The sequence below is a fragment of the Streptopelia decaocto genome, assembly GCF_964273445.1.
Source record: "Streptopelia decaocto genome assembly, chromosome: 6".
Lineage (NCBI taxonomy): Eukaryota > Metazoa > Chordata > Aves > Columbiformes > Columbidae > Streptopelia > Streptopelia decaocto.
Genome location: NC_138660.1, coordinates 7767053 through 7789780, shown reverse-complemented (window position 1 = coordinate 7789780; position 22728 = coordinate 7767053). Strand labels below are relative to the sequence as shown.

The 22728-nt window shown below is 43.4% G+C and overlaps 1 protein-coding gene across 1 annotated transcript in view; it reads left to right on the top strand.

Annotated features, from left to right (window-relative positions):
- Positions 1 to 4482: 4482 nt before the first annotated feature.
- Positions 4483 to 22728, top strand: part of FGF12 (fibroblast growth factor 12) — a 216506-nt gene continuing 198260 nt past the window's right edge. The window contains exons 1-2 of the mRNA XM_082056004.1: positions 4483 to 4587; positions 4710 to 4869. Coding sequence (XP_081912130.1) covers positions 4857 to 4869 — 13 coding nt within the window. The 5' untranslated portion in view covers positions 4483 to 4587; positions 4710 to 4856. The remainder of the gene's footprint in view (positions 4588 to 4709; positions 4870 to 22728) is intronic.

The following is a 22728-nucleotide window of genomic DNA, read 5'->3' as shown; positions in this document are numbered from 1 at the left end:
CTTTCTGTCCTAAACGAGTCTGATTTGCTGGCTAATGATGGCAGTTAGCTAATGATGCCCATTGGTTTTGGGGAATAGATGCTTCAGTGTCCAAAAAAGGACTCACAGAAGCGCTTGGCTGAGTTCTGCTCCTCATTGCAGCTGGTTTCAAGGGGTGCACTGGTTTCAAAGTTAGATCCACACTGAATATCAAGGTTAGTAGTTATTTCCCCCACCTTGATCAGAACTCAGTGCAGCTCCTTTTTGATTGAGCTGTTCATTGTGTTTAAGGAATATTGTCTTTAAGCTCTGGGCAGGACATGTGCCTGTCACCTATGGTGAGAGCAGCTCTGTCTCTTGCTGGGACATCTGATCTGGGTGCTAAAGTTGGCTTCTGGGCAGCTTGGGGACAGGCTGAGACATTGGGACTTAGATTCACACTCACTTGAAATCTAAGTGAAGAACTGAAGCTGGCTTGTGACCAGTTTTGTGTGGAGCTTGCTACAGAAGCCAGGTCCCCTGGCCCTTGAGATCATGCCTCTGTGCCTGAGTTTGTTGCCATGTTGGATGGTCATCACCAGAAACTGACACTGAGCACATGAAATCTCACCACCTTCTCACCTTCTCCCTCCTGGCACATCCAGCATCATGCAGATGTGCCCCATGCAGACATGGCAGCATGTGCGTGGCTATTTGCATGACCTTGCAGGCTGCCTGGTGCTTCTGCCCTCGTGAATGGAGGTTCCCTCTACAGAATGAGGCACTGTGCCAGGGTAGCAGATGGGCAGGAGCAGCAGCAGCTGGGAGACCATGTATGATCATCACGTGGGCTTACTCCCTGCAGCAATGCCGAAATGGCCACTTGGATTTATCCTGTCTGTGCTCAGGATCGCTCCTAATCCAGCAGCTTCCAGAGGCGGGGTGTGGAAAGGGGGCAGGCAGCACTGACTGCAGCAGGCGGTGGGGTCTGCCCAATATTCACCACCAGTGGAGGAAGTAGGTGGTTCATAAGGGGCTGGAGGTCTGGGTAACATTTTCATCTCTGTCTGGAGCACCATGTGAGAGCAGACAAGCTGAGACCTTGCTGTTCCCTGTCATCTGTAGAAGCTGAACAATTCTCTGCTTAGTAGAAGCCTTACCTCCAAACACACTGTCTTGTTACTTCTGAGGAGAGGGTGTAGCTCTAGGGGCTGCTCTTCACAATGTGAGTTGGTCTGATGTGATGAGAAGGTCTCCAGTAGTACATGCTGGGCAAATGCTCTGCTGATCAAATAGTGCAGGAGGCTCTGAATAAATCCTGTGTTGGCAGCCCCACAGAAAAAACACTCAGAACTAACATCAAGGGTGAAAACTCTGCCTTTCCCAAAGAGTCATCTCCCTGCCTTGATGGGAGCCAAGGACACACTGAAGCATTATGAAGAAGAGCATCTTCACAGACCAGTTTGTTTGTGCTTGGACTGAGTTGCCTTGATATTTGTACTCACAAAGCTTGAATGTGCAAGGGAAGCACTCCATGAACTTGGTATAGGAGAGTGGTGCTTCAGAAGCTCTCCAACCACTTTGGCTCAAAAGGTGTGGATGAGGAGGAGTCCAGACTCAGCACATCTGCATCTGCTGAGTGCTGCAATGCTTTGTCTTACAGTGGTTTGGAGACCAACTTGATGCATTACTGAGGTACCATTAATGTGTGTATCTTCATTTGCTTGTTACTTGCAAAACCACAGTAGACACAGATCTAACTTTCCTGAGGGGCTAGAGGAGCAACAGTGATCCTACCTCAAGCTGGTCCAGCTTGCTTGATACTTTAATGTAGGATGTGCAGTTGGAATCTGGACTAAAGCACAGGCAAGATTGTATTCCTTTCTACTGATAAGTAGTTTGAAAGGTGACCTGTAGATGGCTAGGGAGGGAAAATATCCACTGGACTTGTTCCCTTGAATTTGCTTATTTGTATTGAGGAGAGAAGCCTTGAAGGGGCTTTATCTGTGTTCTGCATAGGGGGATGGACTTCTTCCTTCAAGCTGCATTTTTTATTTTAAGAACATGTATCTTAAGGCCTTGTGATGGTTTCATGATCTAGAACTGAAATAGTGATGTCCCAGATGTGATCCAGAAAGAGATCTGATAAACTGTGATAGTAAATGAATGTGTGGATTGGTGGGTTTGGGTGTCTTGCTTGAAATGTGTTCCTACCTGCTGTTACCTCAAAGGAAGTGTTTTGGAGGTCAAAAGCAAAACAAAAATTAAAAGAAATGTTTATTTTGTCTTGCTTCCCAAGGGCAAGCCCTCTGAACTCCTAATTCACATACTTCTCCATTGAGAAGACATTCACAAAGAAAAAAAGCCCTGGAAGAAAGTAACCTGTCTTTGCTAATGGGGACCATGTTATGGCTGTCCCTTTCAGGACGTTAGAAAAATATATTTCCTGTGTTTGGAAAATGTGGTCTTCATGTATTCCCATGGCACTGGGGCTCAGCCTGATGCTAAGAACCGTTCCCCAACTTTTTCTGTGAAGCAGAATTATTGATGGCTGTTGGCTTTCCAGGGAGTGCACAGCTTTGAAAGGAGTCTACTGGTTCCTTGGTCCAGTGCCTGGTATTACAATGGTGCCTCAGATTATGCTCTTGGTAACTAGCCTGGCCTTAAAAGTTCAAATGCTTCTTTGCCCTCACTTCTTCCTGTTGAAAGTTGTTCTTGAATTTGGAGGTCAGGAACCCTAATGTCCTCTGAGAGTTTGCTTGGTTTTAATCTGTGGGAGCTGATAACTTGAGTCTAAGAGTTTTAAAAGAGCTGGCCAAGGAGTTATTGAGCACTCTGGTGTATATTCTGATTGCGTTTTGGAACATTAGTAAGGACTAATAGACCTTGAAAGAGTTATTGTTTCATTTCCTTTCAGAAAAAGCATGCAAGTTGACCCTGGAAGTGTAGTCTGGTCAGTTTGGCATTGACAGTGGGTAAAGACAAAGCAATGGGGAAAGAGAATACCATCAGTTGATCAAAGAAATCAAGGAAACAGTAAAAATCTAATTTGACCTTCTAGTCAAATCAAAAACTCTAAGTTTGCTTCATCAGTTCTCTATAGTGCATTTTGACTCAAAACTTACCTACAATACCTGAATATTCAGTACTGAAATAAAATGAAACTAATATTGTTCTTCATGATAGTGCGGGACTTGGTAAATGGGTAGTCACTTCATATGTGAATTTTACATGGTAAACCTTCATTCAGCTGGGTTGTTTTGAGTTGATTTTTCAGGGTGTACTCTTGCACCGATACGTCATCTCTAACTTCTGTGCCCTGCCATCTTGTGGGGTGGTATCTGAGAGTGGAGCAGGGGGTGATCAGAACTGCCCTGACTGTGGACTAAGGTGGGATCGTGTGCACAATGGTCACTTCCATAACCAAAATCAGGGTTCTGCTTTGGGATGGGGAAGCCTGTAAGCAGTGCCTGCAGAATGGGTTACAGTGGCTTAGAACAAAGAGCATGAGAAAGCCCATATAACCACTGACTGGTTTGCTGGAACTGGGCTGCAGGTGAGAAGGTGAATATAAACACCAGGATATTAAAAGAAACTGTAGGAGAAGGGAATTACTGTTCCTGTATTTAGAAACTTAGGTAGTGCTGGAGCCATCTATCCTCTGTGTGCAGATCCCAGCACGGTGGATGCCTTGAGCTGCTTTTTCAGTAACACAAATCGTAAAAATAAGCACAGAACTGGATTTTGCCATCCCCATGGTACCAAAGTCGAAAAATCTGTAAAAACTTGAGAGCTACAGGAATAATTCCAGTGGGGAGAAATTTCCTTACGGGGATGAACTTACGGAGTTCAGTCTATGTTCTCTGAATAGATGACTCGATCCTGCTATGAATGTTTTATTAACTTCTCATTAGCAGGGGATGACTTGTTTTATTAAGTAAAGGGAGAACAAAATCTAGTGGCTGGATGCAAAAGCAGAAACTAGCCATGAGGTGGATGTTTTATGAATCAGCATAATTAATCTTGAAACAACATATCCAGAAAAGGCCTGAACCTGAGACTGGGCATCTTAGATTCTCTGTGTCTGCAGGTGCTGTGGGCTAAGTCTGGCTTACATGGTACAGTGAGGTGATCCCTCTGACCTCCCCAGTTTGAGTGTTGTGGTCTGGGGGTTTGCCTCGGACCTTGTGCAGCACACACATCACCTGCGGAAATCGGCGCGCATGCAGCAGCAGGGATGTGTTTTGTGCTGCACGGATGCCACCTCAGTGTACCCAGGAGATGATTTATGTGCCCAGCTCGGCAAGGAGGGCTCCAGCAGGACTCCACAACAAATTAGCGGGTGTTAGTGCTCGCGTTGCATAACCCAGCGCCCCTGCTCGCCGGCCGGCAGGTGCAGCCCCCCTGGGGGGTGCGGGGACGGGCTCAGGCCGGCCCCGCCGAGCGGGCGCTCCCCCTCCGCGCCCCGCGGAGCCCGCAGCCGGCAGCCCGGCGGTGCCGCGGTGCGGGCCGCGGAGGCGGGGCGCGGGCGGGGCGCGCATGCGGGCGGCGCCAGGCAGCGCGGCGGGCCGCGGAGCCACTCGCCCCCGCAGCACCGCTCGGCCAGGGACAGCTCCCGCCGGCGCCCAGGTAACGCGCTCCTCCTGCGGCCGCGCTCCGCTCCGCGACGCTTTCCGCCCCAGCGGCGGGGGCGTGGGGGGGGCTCGGCGGCTCACGCCGTTTTCCCCCGGTGGTTGCTTGCTTGCTTGCAGCTCCGAGGCTGTGACGGCGCCGTCCCCACCGCGGAGCAGGCAGCGGCGGCCGGCTGTGCCCGCCGGGCTCTCGGAGCTTTCGGCTGAGGAAGGAACGCGTCTTCCGGCAACTTCCCCGCAACTTCCCGGCGCTCGCAAGGCTCCGCGATGGAAGGGAAAGGTGGGTCGGGGCGGGGGGGCGGCGGCGGAAGGACCGCAGTGGCCGGGCTGGGTGCGCGGCTCGGGGCCGGAGCAGCCGAGCCGAGCCCAGGCGCTGTGCCGGGTCCATTGCAGCACCGGCGGGGACGCGGGCCCGGGGAGGCGCTTCCCTGCCCGCCCCAGCGGGTGGGATTCGGTCAGTTGCGTAGTGGAGTATGGAGAAGGGTGGGCTGTTTGGTTTTTCTTTAAAAAAATTATTTGTTTTCCTTTAGGGTGAGACAGATGTTAGTTGGTAATTTGTTTTCTTAATGCTAAGGATTTGCATAATAAATATGAGGTCCGTCCTGTGTTTTTTTAGTCACTCAGCAATAGCGAGGTTTTTAAGAGGTGAAAAGCATTTCATAATTAGAATGTTTTTTTTTTTTTTTTAAAAAAATCTCTCCTTTTTTTCCTGAAACGAGAAGAACAGAGCTATAGAGCTCTGCCCTCATTACGTTGCATATTTAACACATCAGAACATCCTGATAGATTGGGAAAAATGCAATGAGTATTGTGGTATTGAACTATCCACCCTAGGAAGAAGAAATAATTAATAATTGCCTGCCTAGCTTGTGTGTTTGCATATAGAGACGTATATCTCATGCAAATATGTTGGGCACATAGCTATGTATGAAACCAGAATATATGTAGTATTGCATGTTTATTTACCTATCTACCTCTACAGTTGCATCAGACATCATACATTCAACTGGTATGTGAACTCAAAATCTGTACATGTTAATTATCAATGAAATATTGATGGTAAGTTGGTCCATGCAGTGGAAAGGCTAGTTGCCATTCCCACCTAACCCTAGCTGCCACCTCTCCTGTATAACAAATCTGGTAGCTATTTAACTGATAGAGATCAAGGTAGTGGGAGAATATGGACTATATTAATTCAAAGAAAATGATGGTAGACTTGTATAACACAATACTACATACCTTCCAGGGAGCCGAGCAAGCTATATTTAAACCTCAGGTTTATTTTTGTAACTATCTTGTCAATCAGGGCTATAGTTCTCCTGTGTGGGAATATGTGATTATATGCTGATTAAGGAAGGAAGCTATTTCAATCATATGGAGGCAGTATGTCCTATTAAGTACAGTTTCTTGTGGGCAGTGATCAACAGAATTACCAGGGCTGGAGAACAGGTAAGTATATCTTTGAAAAGGTGTATCTGCAAAGATTTGACTTAAATTAAAAGCTCACAGCAGTCATGTTAGCTTTGAGTTTGGTGGGTTTTGTTTGTGGGTTGTGTGTTGTTGTGTGTGGGTTTGTTTTGTTTTGTTTTCTTTTTTGGTTTGGCTATCCACACTGTTTTCAGAGTTAACCTGAGATGGGACACCTTCCGTTTTTTTCCACGTCCTACTGGTACATGTCTTGATGGGGAACAAATAGACTGTGACTTTAGTATAACATATTATGTACCTATCATGCACTACTCAAGCAGGTGAAAGGTTCTCCATGGAACTTCTGATGGAGCTTATGAAGCTGGAAGAGTTGTGCATGGAGCAGAAAGGTAATATCTGCAATAAAATACAAGCAAAAGCGTCTAGCTACCTGGTGGCAAAAGCAGCACCTGAGGGAGGGTCACCCGATCCTATCTTGTGCAAACAGTAAGTGTTACAATGCAGTTACTGCTTGAGTTGGCAACGAGCAGCTGAACAAGGCAGCCTTTCGGATCAGGGGTACTTGCATTTATTAGTTGCAAGATGGTCTCCACAGTAGTCCATATTCCTAGGCTCTGAGCTTTGTGGGAAGGATTATTAGGGGTGAAAGAACACAGAGTCACTACTCTTTTGCAAAAAAAATTCTCAGCAACTTGCTCTTACTAGAGATTTTTCTTGATGGGTAGATGTGGGGAACAAATAGTCTCTGGGTTTCCTCTACCTATGCAGAAAAAAGGGCTCTTCAGAGCAAACCAGCAGAAATCAAGGCATCAGAATGGGGCAGGTCTGAAATAAAGATGACCCTAAAGAGAATGCTCAGGCAACTTTGGCATCTCGATGGGAAAATTAAAAGGCAGGTGGAGTCTGTTCACGGCAGGAATCCAGTTGTGTTGGCACTGAAATAATTCTTGAAACTTGATTAATGCTGGAGTAGCATGAGAAGGCCTGTGGTGCACAGATCCAACAGACTAATTTTGTGTACATGTATAGTGAGACACAATGCAGGATGTTGCCCTGGAGGGAAGGTATGAGCCAGCCCAAACTCTTCATATCTTCAGCTTTTGTGACTAATCCTAGGTGGACGTGCAGCTGCATTGCCTTAGTAGGGTCTTGTTTACATTTTGTTTTCATTACTAACCAAGCCTCTGCATTGAAAGTCCTGTGTTAAGACATTGCTGCTTATATATGGTGTTTCTCTTAAGTCATCCCTTGCTTTTTAAATGCTTCCTCCTGCAGCCCTTCTTCCACCCCTCCAGTCCTCCTTGGTGCAAATCTTAGAACATTTCAAACTCAGCATTATGCAGATGCTGGGGAAGAGTGTGCTATATTAAGCATCATGAAGTCTGTTTAAGAAAACCTGCCTTCTGGTCTCTGAATTCAGCTGTCTCTAGTGACTGCTGTGGACATTTACGCCTAGAATTTGTCATCCCAGGACAACTTGGTAGCCTGAATGTGGCTAGGACTGATGCTTTGCAAAACCTGCAGTCCCCTGTAAAAAGGGTTGAAGACCCATCTCTAGTGCTGCTCAGAGCAGCCATAACTGGTTGGAGCCATTCATGAGAATGGGGGGAGAAGGATGCACCCTAGTTTTCTGCAGTGTGGTGCAGGACTAAGAGCTTTACTATTGTTAGGACTGTTCGAATAAGAGTGCAAGCAAGAGGGTCCTGGTGTGGGCTGAGGAGGAATAGGTGGTGCAGCCTGTGCTTCCTTCCAACAGTCAAATCTGGCTGGAGTTGAACATCTCTATCTCATCCCAGCTCCTAAAATATAAGTAATTGTAGTACTCTATGGATCTGCAATGCTACCAAAACATCTTGGTGGTCTTAGAAGTAACATTTGGCCTCATCTGACTTTCAGCTTCTTTGACTTACTCTGTTCTGCATATTCACTGTTTCCGAACCTTTTCCAGCAGTGAGGAGCTTAAAAGTTGTAGCTGTTCCCAAAGCTCATTAAGGCAATGGGGGAAGGGAGGATATTGTGGGTGAGGACTTTGTTTTGCATCTGCTACCTGATCCCTGTTCTCTGAATCTCGCCACTACAGCAGTTCCTGTAGGCTGCAGCAGTAAGCGATACCACTCCAGGCATCCCAGGAGCTGGGCTTTGCCAAAGCTAACAATAGTTAATGTGGAGGTTAAAGAATATTTGGTCATTTGCCAGATTCTTCAGTCACAGTCAGAAAGACGCTTAGCAGGGTAAGGAACGTCAGAGAGTGATGTTCAGACTCGGAGGCTGGGAAAGAAATCAGCCAAGCAAGAGTCAAACTGCACAGTGTGGAATGTATCCCAGGGCTTCTGGAGGGAGCAGAGAGGGACTGCAGACTGGCCTTGCTGCAGGTAAAGCTCTCTTCTTCTGAAGGTGCGTGTACCCTTTTCTGTAGCCCTGAAGACACAGAGAAATATCTTTCTGGTGGCGAGGGATAAAAGACATATTAATACTTTTATCTTGTCTGAGGTGGGTAGCAGGGACTTGATGTGTCAATGTTGCATGGGGTCAGGGGCATGCTTGCCCTTCTGCAAGGGTCCAGCCAGTTCTACATGTTCTCTCTTGCCCCTGGAGGTCAGCACTGGACTGTGGTGGCCCTGGTGAGGTTTCACTGCCTGTGTATGGGGCAGACTGCAGACAGCACTGGGTGCCTGCTGTCTGCTGGGAATTACAGCGGGACTTATTGTCAGCTGGTCTACTGGGATAGTGAAGCTAAAGTACACTGTTGGCTAGCCCATTGAGATCTGGAGTTGCTCTTGTCAGTCTTATGAGCCATGGTCTTGTCCTGTTGGATAGTAGTGTCAGGTTGTAGAGTCATCCTGCATGCAGTGGGTCTTCCCTCAGGAGCACCATCCTGTGCTCAGAAGGCTGGGCAGTAGAGGCCAGGGGGTCTGGCTGTACAGCTCTCTTCTGCTGGAGAGTCCCACAGCAGCAGAGCTTTGAGGAGATGTCTGCAGAGGACATCTCCGCAGAGTGACTGTCCCAGGCAGAAACTGCCACAGTGGTGTTATCTGAGTCATGTTCTCTTTCCAGTCACAAAGGCTGTGAGCAGGCTTTTTGCTTTTCCGGGAAAGCGATAGTGCTGTTGTTCATAGATGTGCAATGTTCAGGCTATTAACTGAGGTCCTGTAAAGCAGCAGTAAGTTCCAGTTTACCTAGATCACAGAGTTGTTCTTCTTGGGACCGGCAAACAAGGTCTGAGCTCTTTGCTGCTCTTACTGTTTTGTGAATATGTGAGTGGGCACATTGGCTTGATCTGTCTCTCTCCACTGGAGCTGTTCTGAAGCCTCTTTGGCCAGACCCAGCATTATGGACTAGCTTTCTCTGCACAGCTCTCCGTGTGCTGTGCCTGTAAAGGACAGAATCTTCACCTTGAAGAACTTGTGATCAAAACCCAACAAGAGATGACAAATCTTAGGATTGCAGATGGGCTTTGTGGACAAGGTGAGAGAGGGTGGCAAGTGAGAACATGCTGTTCTGGAGATTGCTGTGCACTGTTCCCACCTTTGTGGCTTTCTTCAACGATCAAAGAAATGATCTTGGTGATCCCAGCTGCAGTTCATGTCCTGAAGCTGTTTGGAATGTTGACATCAAAACCTACCCCATCATGCATCTTCCTTACACCTTGTGTGTTTTTCAGAGGTGAGTCTGCAGCACATATTATCTACTTAAAAACATTTGTGTGTTGAAGTAAATGAAGATTGCTCTGGTGAAGACTGTGTCACACAAGTCGTCTTGGTTACTACTTTGTAATGGAAACCAAGCACATGGTCACTTTTTGTTATGAAATTTCCTTTCTTTGGGAACATTTGCACCTCTGTCAAGATGGTTAGAGGCTTCTCCAAGAAGCTTATTTTCCATAGAGGAGTTTCCATAGAAGGATTTTCCATCCTTCACAGTGATGTGATGTGCTGTGTGAGATCCAGGACATGTTACTGAGGCCAACAGTTCTCAAACTGGCTGCCTAAAGTTTGACACAGGGGAGCATATTTGGGGATGTAAAAAAAATCAGGCCATTTATGCCCCACATGCCTTAGGCTGTGCATTTCCATATGGGTACCAGCTTTCTGTATAGCAGGGGAACACCCTGGTTCCTTGACCTCAACACCTTATCCCTGAGGCTGGAGTGGGGTGCTCTTAAAAATTGTTTTGCTCCTGTGCCTCAGACTCCATCTCCATGAAAAGATGTGGGAAGGGAGTATAAGGCACTAAGCTAGCACCACACTGCATGTATTTCTTTAATGTGTTGCAAAAGGGAAATGGAGTGTCCATTCCTCTTACATTAGAAATCATGCTAAAACACAGCACAAACATGACTGTGTCCTGGGAGGGCTCAATGATGGCAAGAGCTCAGGTTGCTGTGTGGGACTGGCAAATGAGCAAACCTTGGCTATGTGCTGCCACCTAGAAGAGCACGTAAGTCTAATACCTTTAACTGTCAGTTGGTAGCTGCTGAAATACTGTGAGCTGGCATCTGCAGCTTCTGAATGAGAGGATGACCCAAGCCTCTCTGATGCTGGGGGAAGTAGACATCATACCCCAGAAAGTGTCTGTGCTCTAATGGGTCTCATAATGAGGAGGGAAAGGTGGCCATGCTGATATTCCTGCATACCTACAAACCCACCTTGTTACTAAAACGAAGGGGGGAAAAAGGACCCTAGTAATAGACTTAAATGCTATAAAAATGGGAGGAGGTCTTAGTCATCTGGCTATTGTTAAAACACCCAAGAACAAGATAAATTCCTCCGCCCCACTTCCACAAGTTACGTGGGAGCAGTGGAAGTTGCATTTAGCCTGAATGAAATGCTGGGGTAATTTTAAATTATTTTAAAAATGCATTAAGTTGTTCTGATATACCATTTATATGTACAGTGGCTGGAAGTGTAATCTGTGGATACTTTGAGTAATGACCTGCATGCAACTGTTTCATCATTAGTTCATTTAGGGTGCAGAAACTTAAAAGAAGGAACTTTAATTTTTTTTAAGCAGTTTTTTTCAAAAGGCTTAGCTCACGGCAAGATTTTTCTTATCTGCTCTTATCTTTCCCTCTCTATCTACTCAGCTATTCAAATCTTGTCTGAATTGCATTCATTTCTAATGTGCCATAAAGCTTGATATGCAAAAGCTAGTTATTTAGGGAGAATTGCAGAAACTATTTTAGTCTGTGTCTTTTGACCTATAAATGAGATAACATGATTAATTTTTATATGCAAAGCTTAGTGTTTATTAGCATGGTAAAAGGCAATTTGACAATGAAAAATATTCCTGATGGGCACAATAATTAATGCTTTCACTCAAAGTATAAAGATTTTAATAATGCTGTTGTACTAAAATGATTAAAGAAATAGTTTACTATTTTCCTGTAAGTGATACAAGGATGTTTCCTTTTTTTTAATAGCTCATATCCCTGCTTTTACTAAGTGTTCTTTATATTTGATAAGAGTACGAATCATCATGTTAATTCATTGAGTTTCTTCTCCTGGGTCCCAGGTTTGGATGAACCTTGTGATTCGATATTTATGCAGGATACACATTGAAAGCTACAGCTTTTTTTTTTTCTTCGTATTGAATTAAACTATTTATGGTGTCGTCATGTTTCAGTAAAGATCTTGTGGCTTGAGATGATGGCTGCTCAGCAGAGTGCGGGAGCAATCCTGTGCCTGAGCCACGCGGCTGAAGGAGGGCTGTGTATCCATCAGGATACGTGCTTTCAGAAGTAAGGCACCTTACGTGCTATTTTTAATAGCCTATGCAAAGCAAGAAATCAGGAAAGTATAGAGTCTTCTCATTTGGAAAATTGTATTTCTTGAGCTGTGCTTCTCCCTTTTGTGTTTCATCCCTCCCTTGGAAGCTGGCTTAGACTGGCTTTACCCACCACCAGCCTTCAATAGGTAAGGTTAATTTATTGCATGTAGCTACGTGGAGGGTTTAGGTAGAAAAGCCAGAAGTGCTGAATGTTTTATTGGTATAATGAGTGAAAGTTGCCTTGCTTCTCAGACATTGAGAATGTATTATTAATGCAAAAACACTTTCCTTGAATTTAATGTTATCTCCAAAAGAGGCTGACAAGTAAGGTGGCTTCTTCAGGAAGATTGAAGCATATCTGGTTGCTAAATCTCTTGTTCCATGCTTATTCCAACATAAAGAGCTATCCTGATTTTTACTTTTCTCTCCATATCCAGCCAGTGGTTATTGGTAGGATGGGCATGTTCAAGTGTTGTGATAGTTGCTGTTCAAGCAATTGCTGTACTGGAGACCTTGAGGTCTCTTCTAGCTGATGTTGACCCATATCTTCTCTGATATGACCCTACTGAGGAGCCTGAACTGTAAATCTGGTTCTGAATTCTGTATCTTGCCTCTTCCTCCTCCTATTCACCTACTGGTCTGTACCCTCTTTTCGTATCTGGATAGTTATCATCACTTGGGGCATTGAAGAGCTGGCTCCAGAGGTTGTGGCTGGAATTTGTCTGTGATTTATACATTGCATAGGAGAGGAATTACAGGTGGCTATTCAGTTTGAAAGATCAAACTTGTATGAAATTCATCAGCGGAAATAAACTTCTGCCTTGAAGGACAGCTCTAAGAGCTTCATCCCTTTGTGCAGTCTTAAATGTGTATTTTGGGGGGAGAGCTTTAAGTATAAAACTTTTCTGACCTTCAGGTAAGAATATCATGCAGCAATGGCTTTAGAATGGCAAGAAACAAACACAAAACACCAAAGTATTCCAGATGTCCAAAATTACTCGATTTCATCATGGGTGATATTATTTTGAGATTCAGCTTAGCTTTCTGTGTCTTTGTTTAGGAAAAGATGTACAGTATGAATTAATTATTTACTTGAGTATCCTTGCACATACTGTGTTTGCTGTAGTACAAATGTATCCATTTTGCTGCTGCTTTAGAATAACCCAAAATTCAGCTTTATAGGTGCTAGCAGCTCAGGCATACTGTAAGCAAGTGGGAAACAGCAGTAATGCAAATAAAATGTGGAAGAATGTAGAATCCAACACCTTCTAGTATGTGGAGAAAAAAAGATTACTTGTACATAAAGGAAGACTTGGATTTCCTAATTTGATACTAACAACCCATTGCAGCATAACTGGGTTGACAGTAGAATAAGCTTCCTCAGCAGGACCTGGTTTCTGTTATATTTCCAGTATATTTTATCTCTTTGAAGGCTGAGTCTGAGCTTTTGAGATATTTTCTAGCCTTAAATTCCCATTCCCTTTTAGTATTGACCAGTTCTCCTCGTATTATGAGATCGCATGTTAATCAATGCCATACATTATTGAATAATTGCATCGATTAAGTCAGCTGTTAATTTTTAAACTTTCTATTCCTATCATTGTGTCTCAGTGGAGAAGTTACATACTGCAAATTATAGCCATTTTGTTGCCATATGAGAAGTGAGGGAGAAATCAGTAGAGAAGCTTAAAAATTATTGTCCTGGGTCTCCTCTTCCAGTCAAGATTTTAAATAAAGCCTGTGGAGCTACCCTGGATTTGCACTTGTGTGGGTAAATGCATCATTTGGTCAGTAGGCAAAAGCCTTTAATGCCCAACCTAACTGAAAACACAATGGGCATAACACTGATTATGTGATGTAAGACCAATTTAATTGCCTTTAGACCTTAATTATTAACTACTTAAGAAGTTGTAAAGGTTTGAAGAAGTTATTTTATATTGGTTTGAGGGAATGCTAAAATAACAAACAGTTGTAGCTTGTTTACCTTTGACTTTCTTCCTGCTACTTTGAAGGCAGTTTACTTTATTGGTACAAACTATATAGCTTTGAGGCTTTTTTTGTTAGCAACTGCTATTAAAATTGCTCTATAGTATCTTCAAAAGTCAGAATATCCACCCCATCTTAAAAATTACTATGAAATACACTTAAAACAAGTGGCTTTGTGCTGAGACATTTTCTGCCATTACTACTGAACATAGTACCAGGTATCTAGAATTACCTGTAGATTTTATTTGCATGATTCATCTATCAGTAATGTGTTTCAGGCTTCCCTACCTAAACTGTATTTGTAGTGCATTCCCCTCCCCAAAAAATTAACATCCAGGAATAGCAAGTGTGTGGTGGTGTGCTTTTTGTGTGTGTGTGTGGTGGTTTTTTATGTGTGTTGGTTTTTATTCTTTTTGTGGGGGTGTGGGAAGCTAGGGTTGAATTTTCCACCTCCTTTGATTAGAAGGCTCCCAGAAATAGTGAGGACAAGCCTGATCTACTGAAGCAATGTAAGCATGCAGCTGTGGGCAGTATACAGAGACAAAGAACAGAATGTGTTTAAAATCTTAATTATTTATAGTAAGAAAGCACTGATTTTGATTAAATTGTACCTTCTGCGCTAAGGTTGGCAGCAGCAGAATGGAGAATTTAGCCTCATGTTCTGCTGTCTGTGAAGTTGAGAACAACATATTGGGGCTGATGCTGGGCTTTGCATGCACTGGGATCCTCTACTGCAAGCAATGCTCTGCTGTGCAAGTCAGTCAAATGGTATGAATTTGTGCACTGATGGGCTGTTATAGACATACTGACACGTGAAAACACAGGCAGTTCCTTTTTTATTTAAAAGTTTTTGGGAACAGTGAGTTCAGAAGAGTCTCATTGAATGTCAGCACCATTAAAGCTGGCATCACCACCACTGAAATAAATTTATGGTCACGTGGCGCTTGAGTTTATATTCAGTAATCTCAAAGGCAAGGCTGGTGCTCAGCTGCTCTACTGCTCTTGTCTTCCTGAAATCATCTTTATTACCCAAAAGCTGCCCAGTATTTTTGTCATCGAAACCACACAGTCCTGAGGGAAGCTTTCCATCTTATCTTGAAAGCAGTTGTGGTGGGCTGCTAGTCTGGAGAATATTGGGAAGGACAATGTAGGCTGACATATCCCACTTTTTTTTTCCCTTGTAGCTTCATATCAATGCTGGAAGTTGGATTTGGGCTTGAGACCTGCCTGGGGCACCCAGGAGGTGTTCAGTGCTTTACTTCTCTCCCTGGCTCCTCGGACCACAGAATCACAGAATGTTAGGGATTGGAAGAGACGTGTGAAGGCTTTGTCTCCTGCAGAATACCTGCTTGTGGGCGGGTCCTTCTTGGTGTCAGGAGTTCTGTTCAACCTTAGGGGTGGTAGTTAATGGTCTATCAAAATATAATACATGATATTTCTGAGCTGTCCACTGCCTGTCAGGAACACTGGTGTACGCATCTGTCTCTTCCCCCTCCTGTTTGCAAAGGAGCTGCCTAAAAATCAGGTTTTCTGTTTTGCAGGAGATCCCATTTAACAAAGTTCTTGTGCTGAATTGGATTGAACCCAATATTTTTACCTACCATTCAGGACAGTCAGGGGCTTCGTAGACCCTGCACTTACTGACAGAATAGAATATTTTCAGTTGGAAGGGGACCTGCCACGATCATCTAATCCAATTGCCTGACCACTTCAGGGCTGACCACAAGTTAAAGTGCATTTAAGGGCACTGTCCAGGTGGGTCCTGCCTTGGATCTGTGAGAGTTTGTTGATACGTGAGGTATTGCTGACAACACAGCTGAGTCTAGAGACTCATGTTTTTCAACTAAACAATTTCACTGTGCAGTTTAAGTAAGAAGGTACCACAATACTTAGTGATCTCTGAAGCACTGTAGATTTCATGTGGTGCTTTTAAGGACTTTCCAGGTGGAGGTACATATGGACTGTAAAGCTTTATCATTGTTTTTAGTTCTTGTATTATTTCCCTAATCAACCTTATAGCTCTTTTATTTGTTGAAATGTGGAGGTTAAGTTGATGTTGGAAATGGTTGTTTCCAGCTTTCCATTTTAACTTCCTTTGTGAAAGAGAAACGATGCTGTTGGCAAGGAAAGAAGAGCCACATAGTCAGGACAGAATGCATGTTTCTCTTAAAAATACTGTATTTCAATATTAAGATGTTTTAGTTTGAATTTGTTTTGAAATTGTTTCCTCTAAAAAATAACTAAAGAACCAAAACCATTTTAAACAGAACAAAGAGTAATGCTTCATTTAAAGCTCTAAAAGTTATCTTTTTCCATTAATTTTCCCCAGGACAGTTCAACAGAACTGGTTGTGAAATTGCAAGTGTTACAACTGACTATATCAAGTATTTCTGTGCAGAAGAGTTCAGCTGCAAATGTTCTGCCCATGCTTTGCTAATGGTTCCTGGCTCAAATGCTTTGCTAAGGCCTTGTGAACTTGTTTAGTTCCATGAAGATGGCTGATCTGGTCTCACCTGGATGGATTATCTTGTTGCTTTACCAAAAAAGTGTCACTCAAAGCAGATTGTATTGTCTTAGTTTGTGAACTATGTGGTTTTCACCCTGTGTCCTAGAATAGCCCCGGTTGCCACTGCTAGCTATGAACTATTTTATTTATAGTGATGCTGTGGGGTACCAGAAATGGTGACCAAGGTGGCTATCGGCCAATGGCTGTTGAATGCTCTGAGTCTAATGAACTGAAAATCTCAAGTACATCACTAAGGCGAAAATGCAATCAAACTGTCTCTAATTATGACCCCAGATGATGACAGAGCAATCCAGAAATAGCCAAGCATGGGCAGTGAACTCCCTTGATACAAGACAAAACTGGATGGATCTGGCATTGAACCTTTCCTTTTCACTGAAAGACTTATTGGACGATCAGTTCTGTTCCTGGAGGGGCTAGTTACAGCTGCTTGAGGCAATAAATCAGCTCCTCTGGAAAAGAAAACCCTTGGCTCTCAGTTTAGCCCCTGTTGGCAAAAGAAATGTGGGGATGGAGAGCCAGTTTCATACAGCTGTGCCAAGTCCAACACACTGGCTTGTAAATCACCTGGGTTCAGCCCCTTGTGTCTGTACTCCACAGTGGGAAAATGGCTACAGAAACCTCTGGTTAGTGGAGATACTGTGAATGGGAACTGTATGTCAGTATGGCTCTGTGCTTTATGTTGAATGGGAGGTGGGCTAGTGCCTGGGCAGTATATGTTTATGTACACACTCTGAGGTTGAGGCATGTCTTCCTTACCTTATCTGGAAATTATATTAGGAACCCAACGTGGTTTTCGTGTTGTACCCTGCAGATCTGAGACCTTGCTTGGGTAGCACTTGGAACTGGGGAGTGGTTGGATCAAGATCTTGATGTTCTGTTGGCCGGAGAGCTTAGCAGGCTTTGGAAGGAGGTCTTGGTGGTGGTAAGGAAGTGAACAGTACAGAGTAGCAGGACTCCTTGGTTAAATCCTGTCTCTGAGTTATCACATGTTATAAAGTAACTTTTAAACCCTCTCTGTGCTGCTGAATGGTATGAAGATGGGTAAGGTAATGCCACCCTGAAACCAGAGCACTGATGGTTTTGTTTTGTTTTTTTTATCTGCTAACCCAAAAGGTTTTGAGCTGTTTTACTACTAAACCATCTGTTTACCTGTAGCCCAGTAGGCTGCTTTCAGCTTCCCTATCTTCCTTTTTCTGAATTTCATAGCTCAAAGGTGCTGCCTGAAAGGTCTCAGATGAGTTAGTTGGAGAGATACATCCCATGCCAGCTGTCATCACAACTAGCAAAGTTAAAGTTTCCCAGTTATTTTTTTGGGTTATGGATACTAATAGTTTTTCAGCATTTTAGCAACAAATAGAGCAGCAGTGTTTAAAAACAGAACATAGTGTCAGGCCTGGAGGCATGCATTAATGCTGCAGCATCCTAGGTGGTGGTCAAAGATTGTAGAAGGATAAAAACACATCTGATCTGTTTGGCAGGATAGACAAGGGTGTTAGGAAACACCTGTTCTGGTTTTAAATTTTCTTTTTTTTTTTTTTTTTCCTCCTTCTTCCAGGTGATTGCTGTTGTACCATGTTCTCTTGTTCTGTGTTTTTTCTTTGTAGCTATTGTCAGCCCTGTATGTTTAGGCAGTCATCTGATGTGGGTATGATACGGTAATGTCCCTCCTGTGCCTTTTCTCTAGTGAAGATGTTGATGCAGAAGGCACTGAAGATCTAGAGTTCTGTTTCTATAAATGTGTTATATCCTATAGAATGATCTGTGTGCTGTACCCCAGGGGGACATCCTTACAGAAACAAAGATGAAGGGACTGAAGTAGCAGTCCACGTAATTGTCAGATATTTTTTGTTGCAGTTGCTAATCACCTAGCATTTCATGACATCTTTTTCTTCTCCTGTACTGTCAATTCCAATAGCTGCTTTACAATCTCGCATTCATTGGCATGGCAGAAGATTGGGATCCCATAACTGCTTTATAGTTGGTTTGCTGTGAGACCCAGCAGATGGAAATTACCTTGAATGGTAAATGAAGTTACAAGTGCATTTGATTGAGTGCCACTGTGCATCACTGCCCTCTTCACGTTTTATACTGCATGTGTAACATTTCTATTAGCTATAACTGAAGGACTTGTTCAGATGTTTGCACTATTTTGCAGGATACACTAGACTTCTGTCTGAAAGATAATCCTAATATTTTTTTTCATACTGATAAGGTCTGATTTATATGCACTTTTTGGGGGGATCAAAATCCTTCAATATAAGACACACTTATGTGAAACATTTCATACTTTTAAATATCAGAGAATCTTTATAGACCTATGAAAATTTTATTAATCTAGCATATAATCTGACAGCTTTAAAATCTACAGATGTTTTATAAAATTAGTATAGTGACCATATTTTAAGCTTAAAATAATGTAGTTGGTTTGGAGTAGTAGTCTGTAAAGTTTCCATGCACAGTTAATCTCATTTTTCATGCAGAAAAAGATATTTGAAGACAAATATTTGCAGTAATAGAAAAGGCAACATGAAGAAAGAGTGTCTAAGAAAATTATTCTTCATATAATTGTTTTTCTTTTCCTTATGGATCTTCACTGTAGGAAAATAGCCAGGGCTGTGTATGGATGTGTGTACCTCTAACAGGTGACTAGTTGTATGCAGGGAGAGGTTTGGGAATTTTGAATGACAGGGTTTAGGAGAATTGTGCTTCTTTAATGCTTGAGGTGTCTCAGATACTAGTTGGCTTGGTTTTGTGGTGGTGGATGCGTTTAGGACTGTACCAGAGAGATCAACGGGTCCATCTTACCAAACCCTGCCAAGGGTGCACCACTAGTCAGGGGTCATTGATAAGCGTGTGTCCACCACTGGGAAACAAAGGACCTGCGTCAATAAGCGTCTATATCAGTGGGCGCTTTTCCTGTATTTGACTTGTCGTGTTTCCTTTGACTTCTGCTGTGATACCTGCCCTGGCACACCTGCCTGTGCCAGTCAGTAGAACTGGCACATCTCAAGTCAACATCTCAAGCTCTTGTGCATTTGTATTCATGCTGATGGTGCTTAAGTAACGATGCCTGTAATAGTCTGTACCAAACATTGTCTGTTTGAATAATGTAGCCATTTCCTAGGGTAGAGCCCTAGGAAATAAAAATAATTTTCTGAAAGTGTTCTGTCTTATTCTTTTGGAAAACCCAGACAGGAATAATTGGTGTCAGCTCCTTATGGTGCTAGAGCATGTTTGGGGTAAGGCAGCTCACCTCATATATGCAGCAGCTGTTTTGGCAGTCAATTGGAAGTATTGGCAAAGGCAAAGCCTTTCAGGTGTGGTATAGGCTTGAATAACTTTTGGAAGACATATCTACTGGGAAATTTGAGTGTTTCAAATACTAGCTTTTGGCCAGATTAAGAAAAAAGTGGAATAGTAAGTTTGTGGGACATGGAAGAAATCAGCTCAGAAATGTTGAATTGCTTTGTTTTGATATTTCTGTTCAAAGCCAGCTCAATGTCTCAAGGATATTCAGTTGACCCATGTTCATGTGGCATTTAAACTTTTGCCAAAAGAGCCAAAATTCTCATTGACTTCAGTATTTTCTCCTAATGACACATGGCTTCTGGAGCTGTCTGGCAGATGGACTTCGCTCTTTGCTCTTCTCAAGTCAGTGTACTTGGTGAAACATCAGCATTTGTAATGTACAACACTAAGTTGTTGCATAACTCTTTGCATTCATGGGTATCGGGGCTACAAAAAGGAAGTCTAGAGCATTATCGGTGTTCCAAAGGAAAATAAGGCACAGAGTAGAAGCAACTTGTTCAAGTTCAGAGTGCTAGGATAACTCTCATTCTAGTACAGTTAGCAGTAAAAGACCTTTTCCATGATAGTCTGAGGTAGAACATCAGAAAATTCATATCCTTAATGAAAGACAGGGAGACTCCTTATTGCAGTTTGGAAGATGTATTTCTCCAAAGAAGAGAATGGGGGCATGAACCACAAGTTTGAAGCAGTTATATTAGTAGAGAAAGGCAGCTGAACTTATTAAATGTATTCTTCAACTGTTTTGGGTTATTTGAACATGGCAGGACATTCTTAGTTAGCCCTGTATTGGGCACTTCACTGCAGTTACTCTGAGGCTGTCTCAGTGTTTAAAATGCACTTTTTTTTTTCTTGCATAACAGGGGAAAAAATGTGAAAGACAATTCTCATTGGTGGTAATGAATGAAAGCCTGGGGGATCACTGATGATGCATCTGTGGACCTGGTTCATAAGCAGATGATCATTTTCTGAGGGAGGATGATATTGTTCCCATCATTTGGCATAAAGAAATCATAGAATGCTCAGCTGAGAACAGCAGTAAGTCAGCACAGTGTTTATACCCACTTCTAGTATTTATGATTCCTGGAGTTCAGGGGCTTTGAGGGAGTGGTATGTTTCCCACTATTGACCCACGTAAGTATATATCTCAGTCTACATATATACAGAGAGGTTAGGCTTCAGTTCTTAGTCTTAAATGAACATTTTTCTATGGAGTTGAGAGAGCTAAGGGTTCTGAAGTGTTCACTTTCTTCTTCTACCTGCCAACATCCTGACCATCCTCACAGGAGTGCTGTGGTCCTTCTAAACCAGAGCTCAGTGCCCTACATGCAAAGCTTTTGACTGCTTCCAAGCATCAGCCTCCTCCTCCCCAAAGGAGTGACACTGACACAGAAGAGGACTGCGCTGAGGACAGTGATGCCTTTTTTCGGGTGGTGAGGGTGGAGGTTGTGCTCTGAGGTGTAACCCAGCCTTCAAAGCCAGCCTTTGAATTGCAGCTTCAAAAAAAGTTACCTGCTGGAAAATCAGGGAGTCCAGGGGAACAGTTGCGTAATGTGGACTCAAATGTGTATTTTTCCTGGAGATGGGTGTGAGCCGCTCAGTGATTTAGAGGTGGGTGTATGTTCATTAGGATGTGTCTTTCTCTAGATAGGACCTGGGGTCCTAAGGAATTAATATAAATGGATGCATACAGAAGTATCCATGTGTAGGAGATGCTGCTGTCTGTTATGGAAAAGGATATATAAAAACATATACTGTTTATTTCTGTAGCCTATACATAAAAGAATATACTTTGTAAAAAGATAATTCAGCTTTTCTGGTCCTCTAGTTTTGATGAAGTGTAGCAATTTAGTAATTTGTTAGAAAGCTTAGAATTCCTGTATTCAGAAAATAACAGATACATCTGGGTAGTTTTGTTTTTTGCTTTTACTCAAAATTTGAGCTGTTCACTCTGTGGTTCAGTGTCTCATGGTTGGTTGCTCTGTATGGAAGATGGGATGGATATTTCTCAAAGATCTATGCATAGTGTTCACAGTATCAGCAGCTGTCTCATCTCTGCTCAGATAGTATTCAAAAGCAACAAACAAATGGGAAGATGCTTCTCACACTTAAAGAAAAAGACTTCAGATAAGGACTGTTTTATAGTGTGCTGTTTCCTCAAAAAGTAATATATGTCTGAAGAAATTATTTGTTAAGTCTGTGCTGGTTATCTTCAGGCAACATAACCAGGTGACAGGCTGCTTCTTGTATAAATTGAGTGTTAAATTCTGCCTGGAAACTAGTCAGAAGCCCAGGGTGGCCATGGAAAGGTTGGCAGGACCATGGTGTATTAGTTTAAGTCCCAGATGCTTTCTTTGTGGTGATATGTTAAAACCAAAGAGCAGTGCTCCACTCTGAGTGTGGGTGGTGACCTTTCCTGCAGGGGACAGCAGAAAACAAGCAGGTTTATCCTGGTGTACAAATTGTGGTATTTGATTTGGTGCAGAACTCCAGAGTCATCCTGGTGCTGCAGAGCTAGTCCTACATACGACATGGTTCCAAAGCTGGTGCAGTCTCTGGTTTCTTTCCATGCTTGTGCCTGTCTTTTCTCAGCCCAGAGTCTTGTCAAACTGGTCTCTACATAATTGCTGTGGAGGTAGATTGCACTGTGGCAGCCCCCCATTGCTTGTGGGAGTACCTGGGAGTACCCTCTCCAGCACAGGTTGGGGTGTGCAGATGGAGACTGGGATGCTGGCTGGGTTTTGGAGTTGTCTAGCTTTTGGTTGGGTGAGAGCTGGATTTGGGGCCATGCTGTGGAGAGCTCGCCTCCTTCCAGATCTGCAGTTCTGGTGAGACAAACTGTGGCTGCTGTGTGGAGCAGTGGGAGAAAAGCTGTCAAAAGTATCAGCTCTGTGACACGTGCTGTGGTACAGTGGAGTCCTGCTTCCATTGCTCTCTTGCCCCATGCCAGCACTACTTCTGGAAAAGTATTTAACCATGCAGGGACTGACTTAATTTCCTGCCCCATATGAATTACAGAAAAGAGGGTGCCAGCACTCCCAACCACTAGGCACCAGCATTACAGGCTAGCTTGACTTAACACTTCATCCTTGTGCTTGTTTTTGAATATGAAATGCTACATATAGC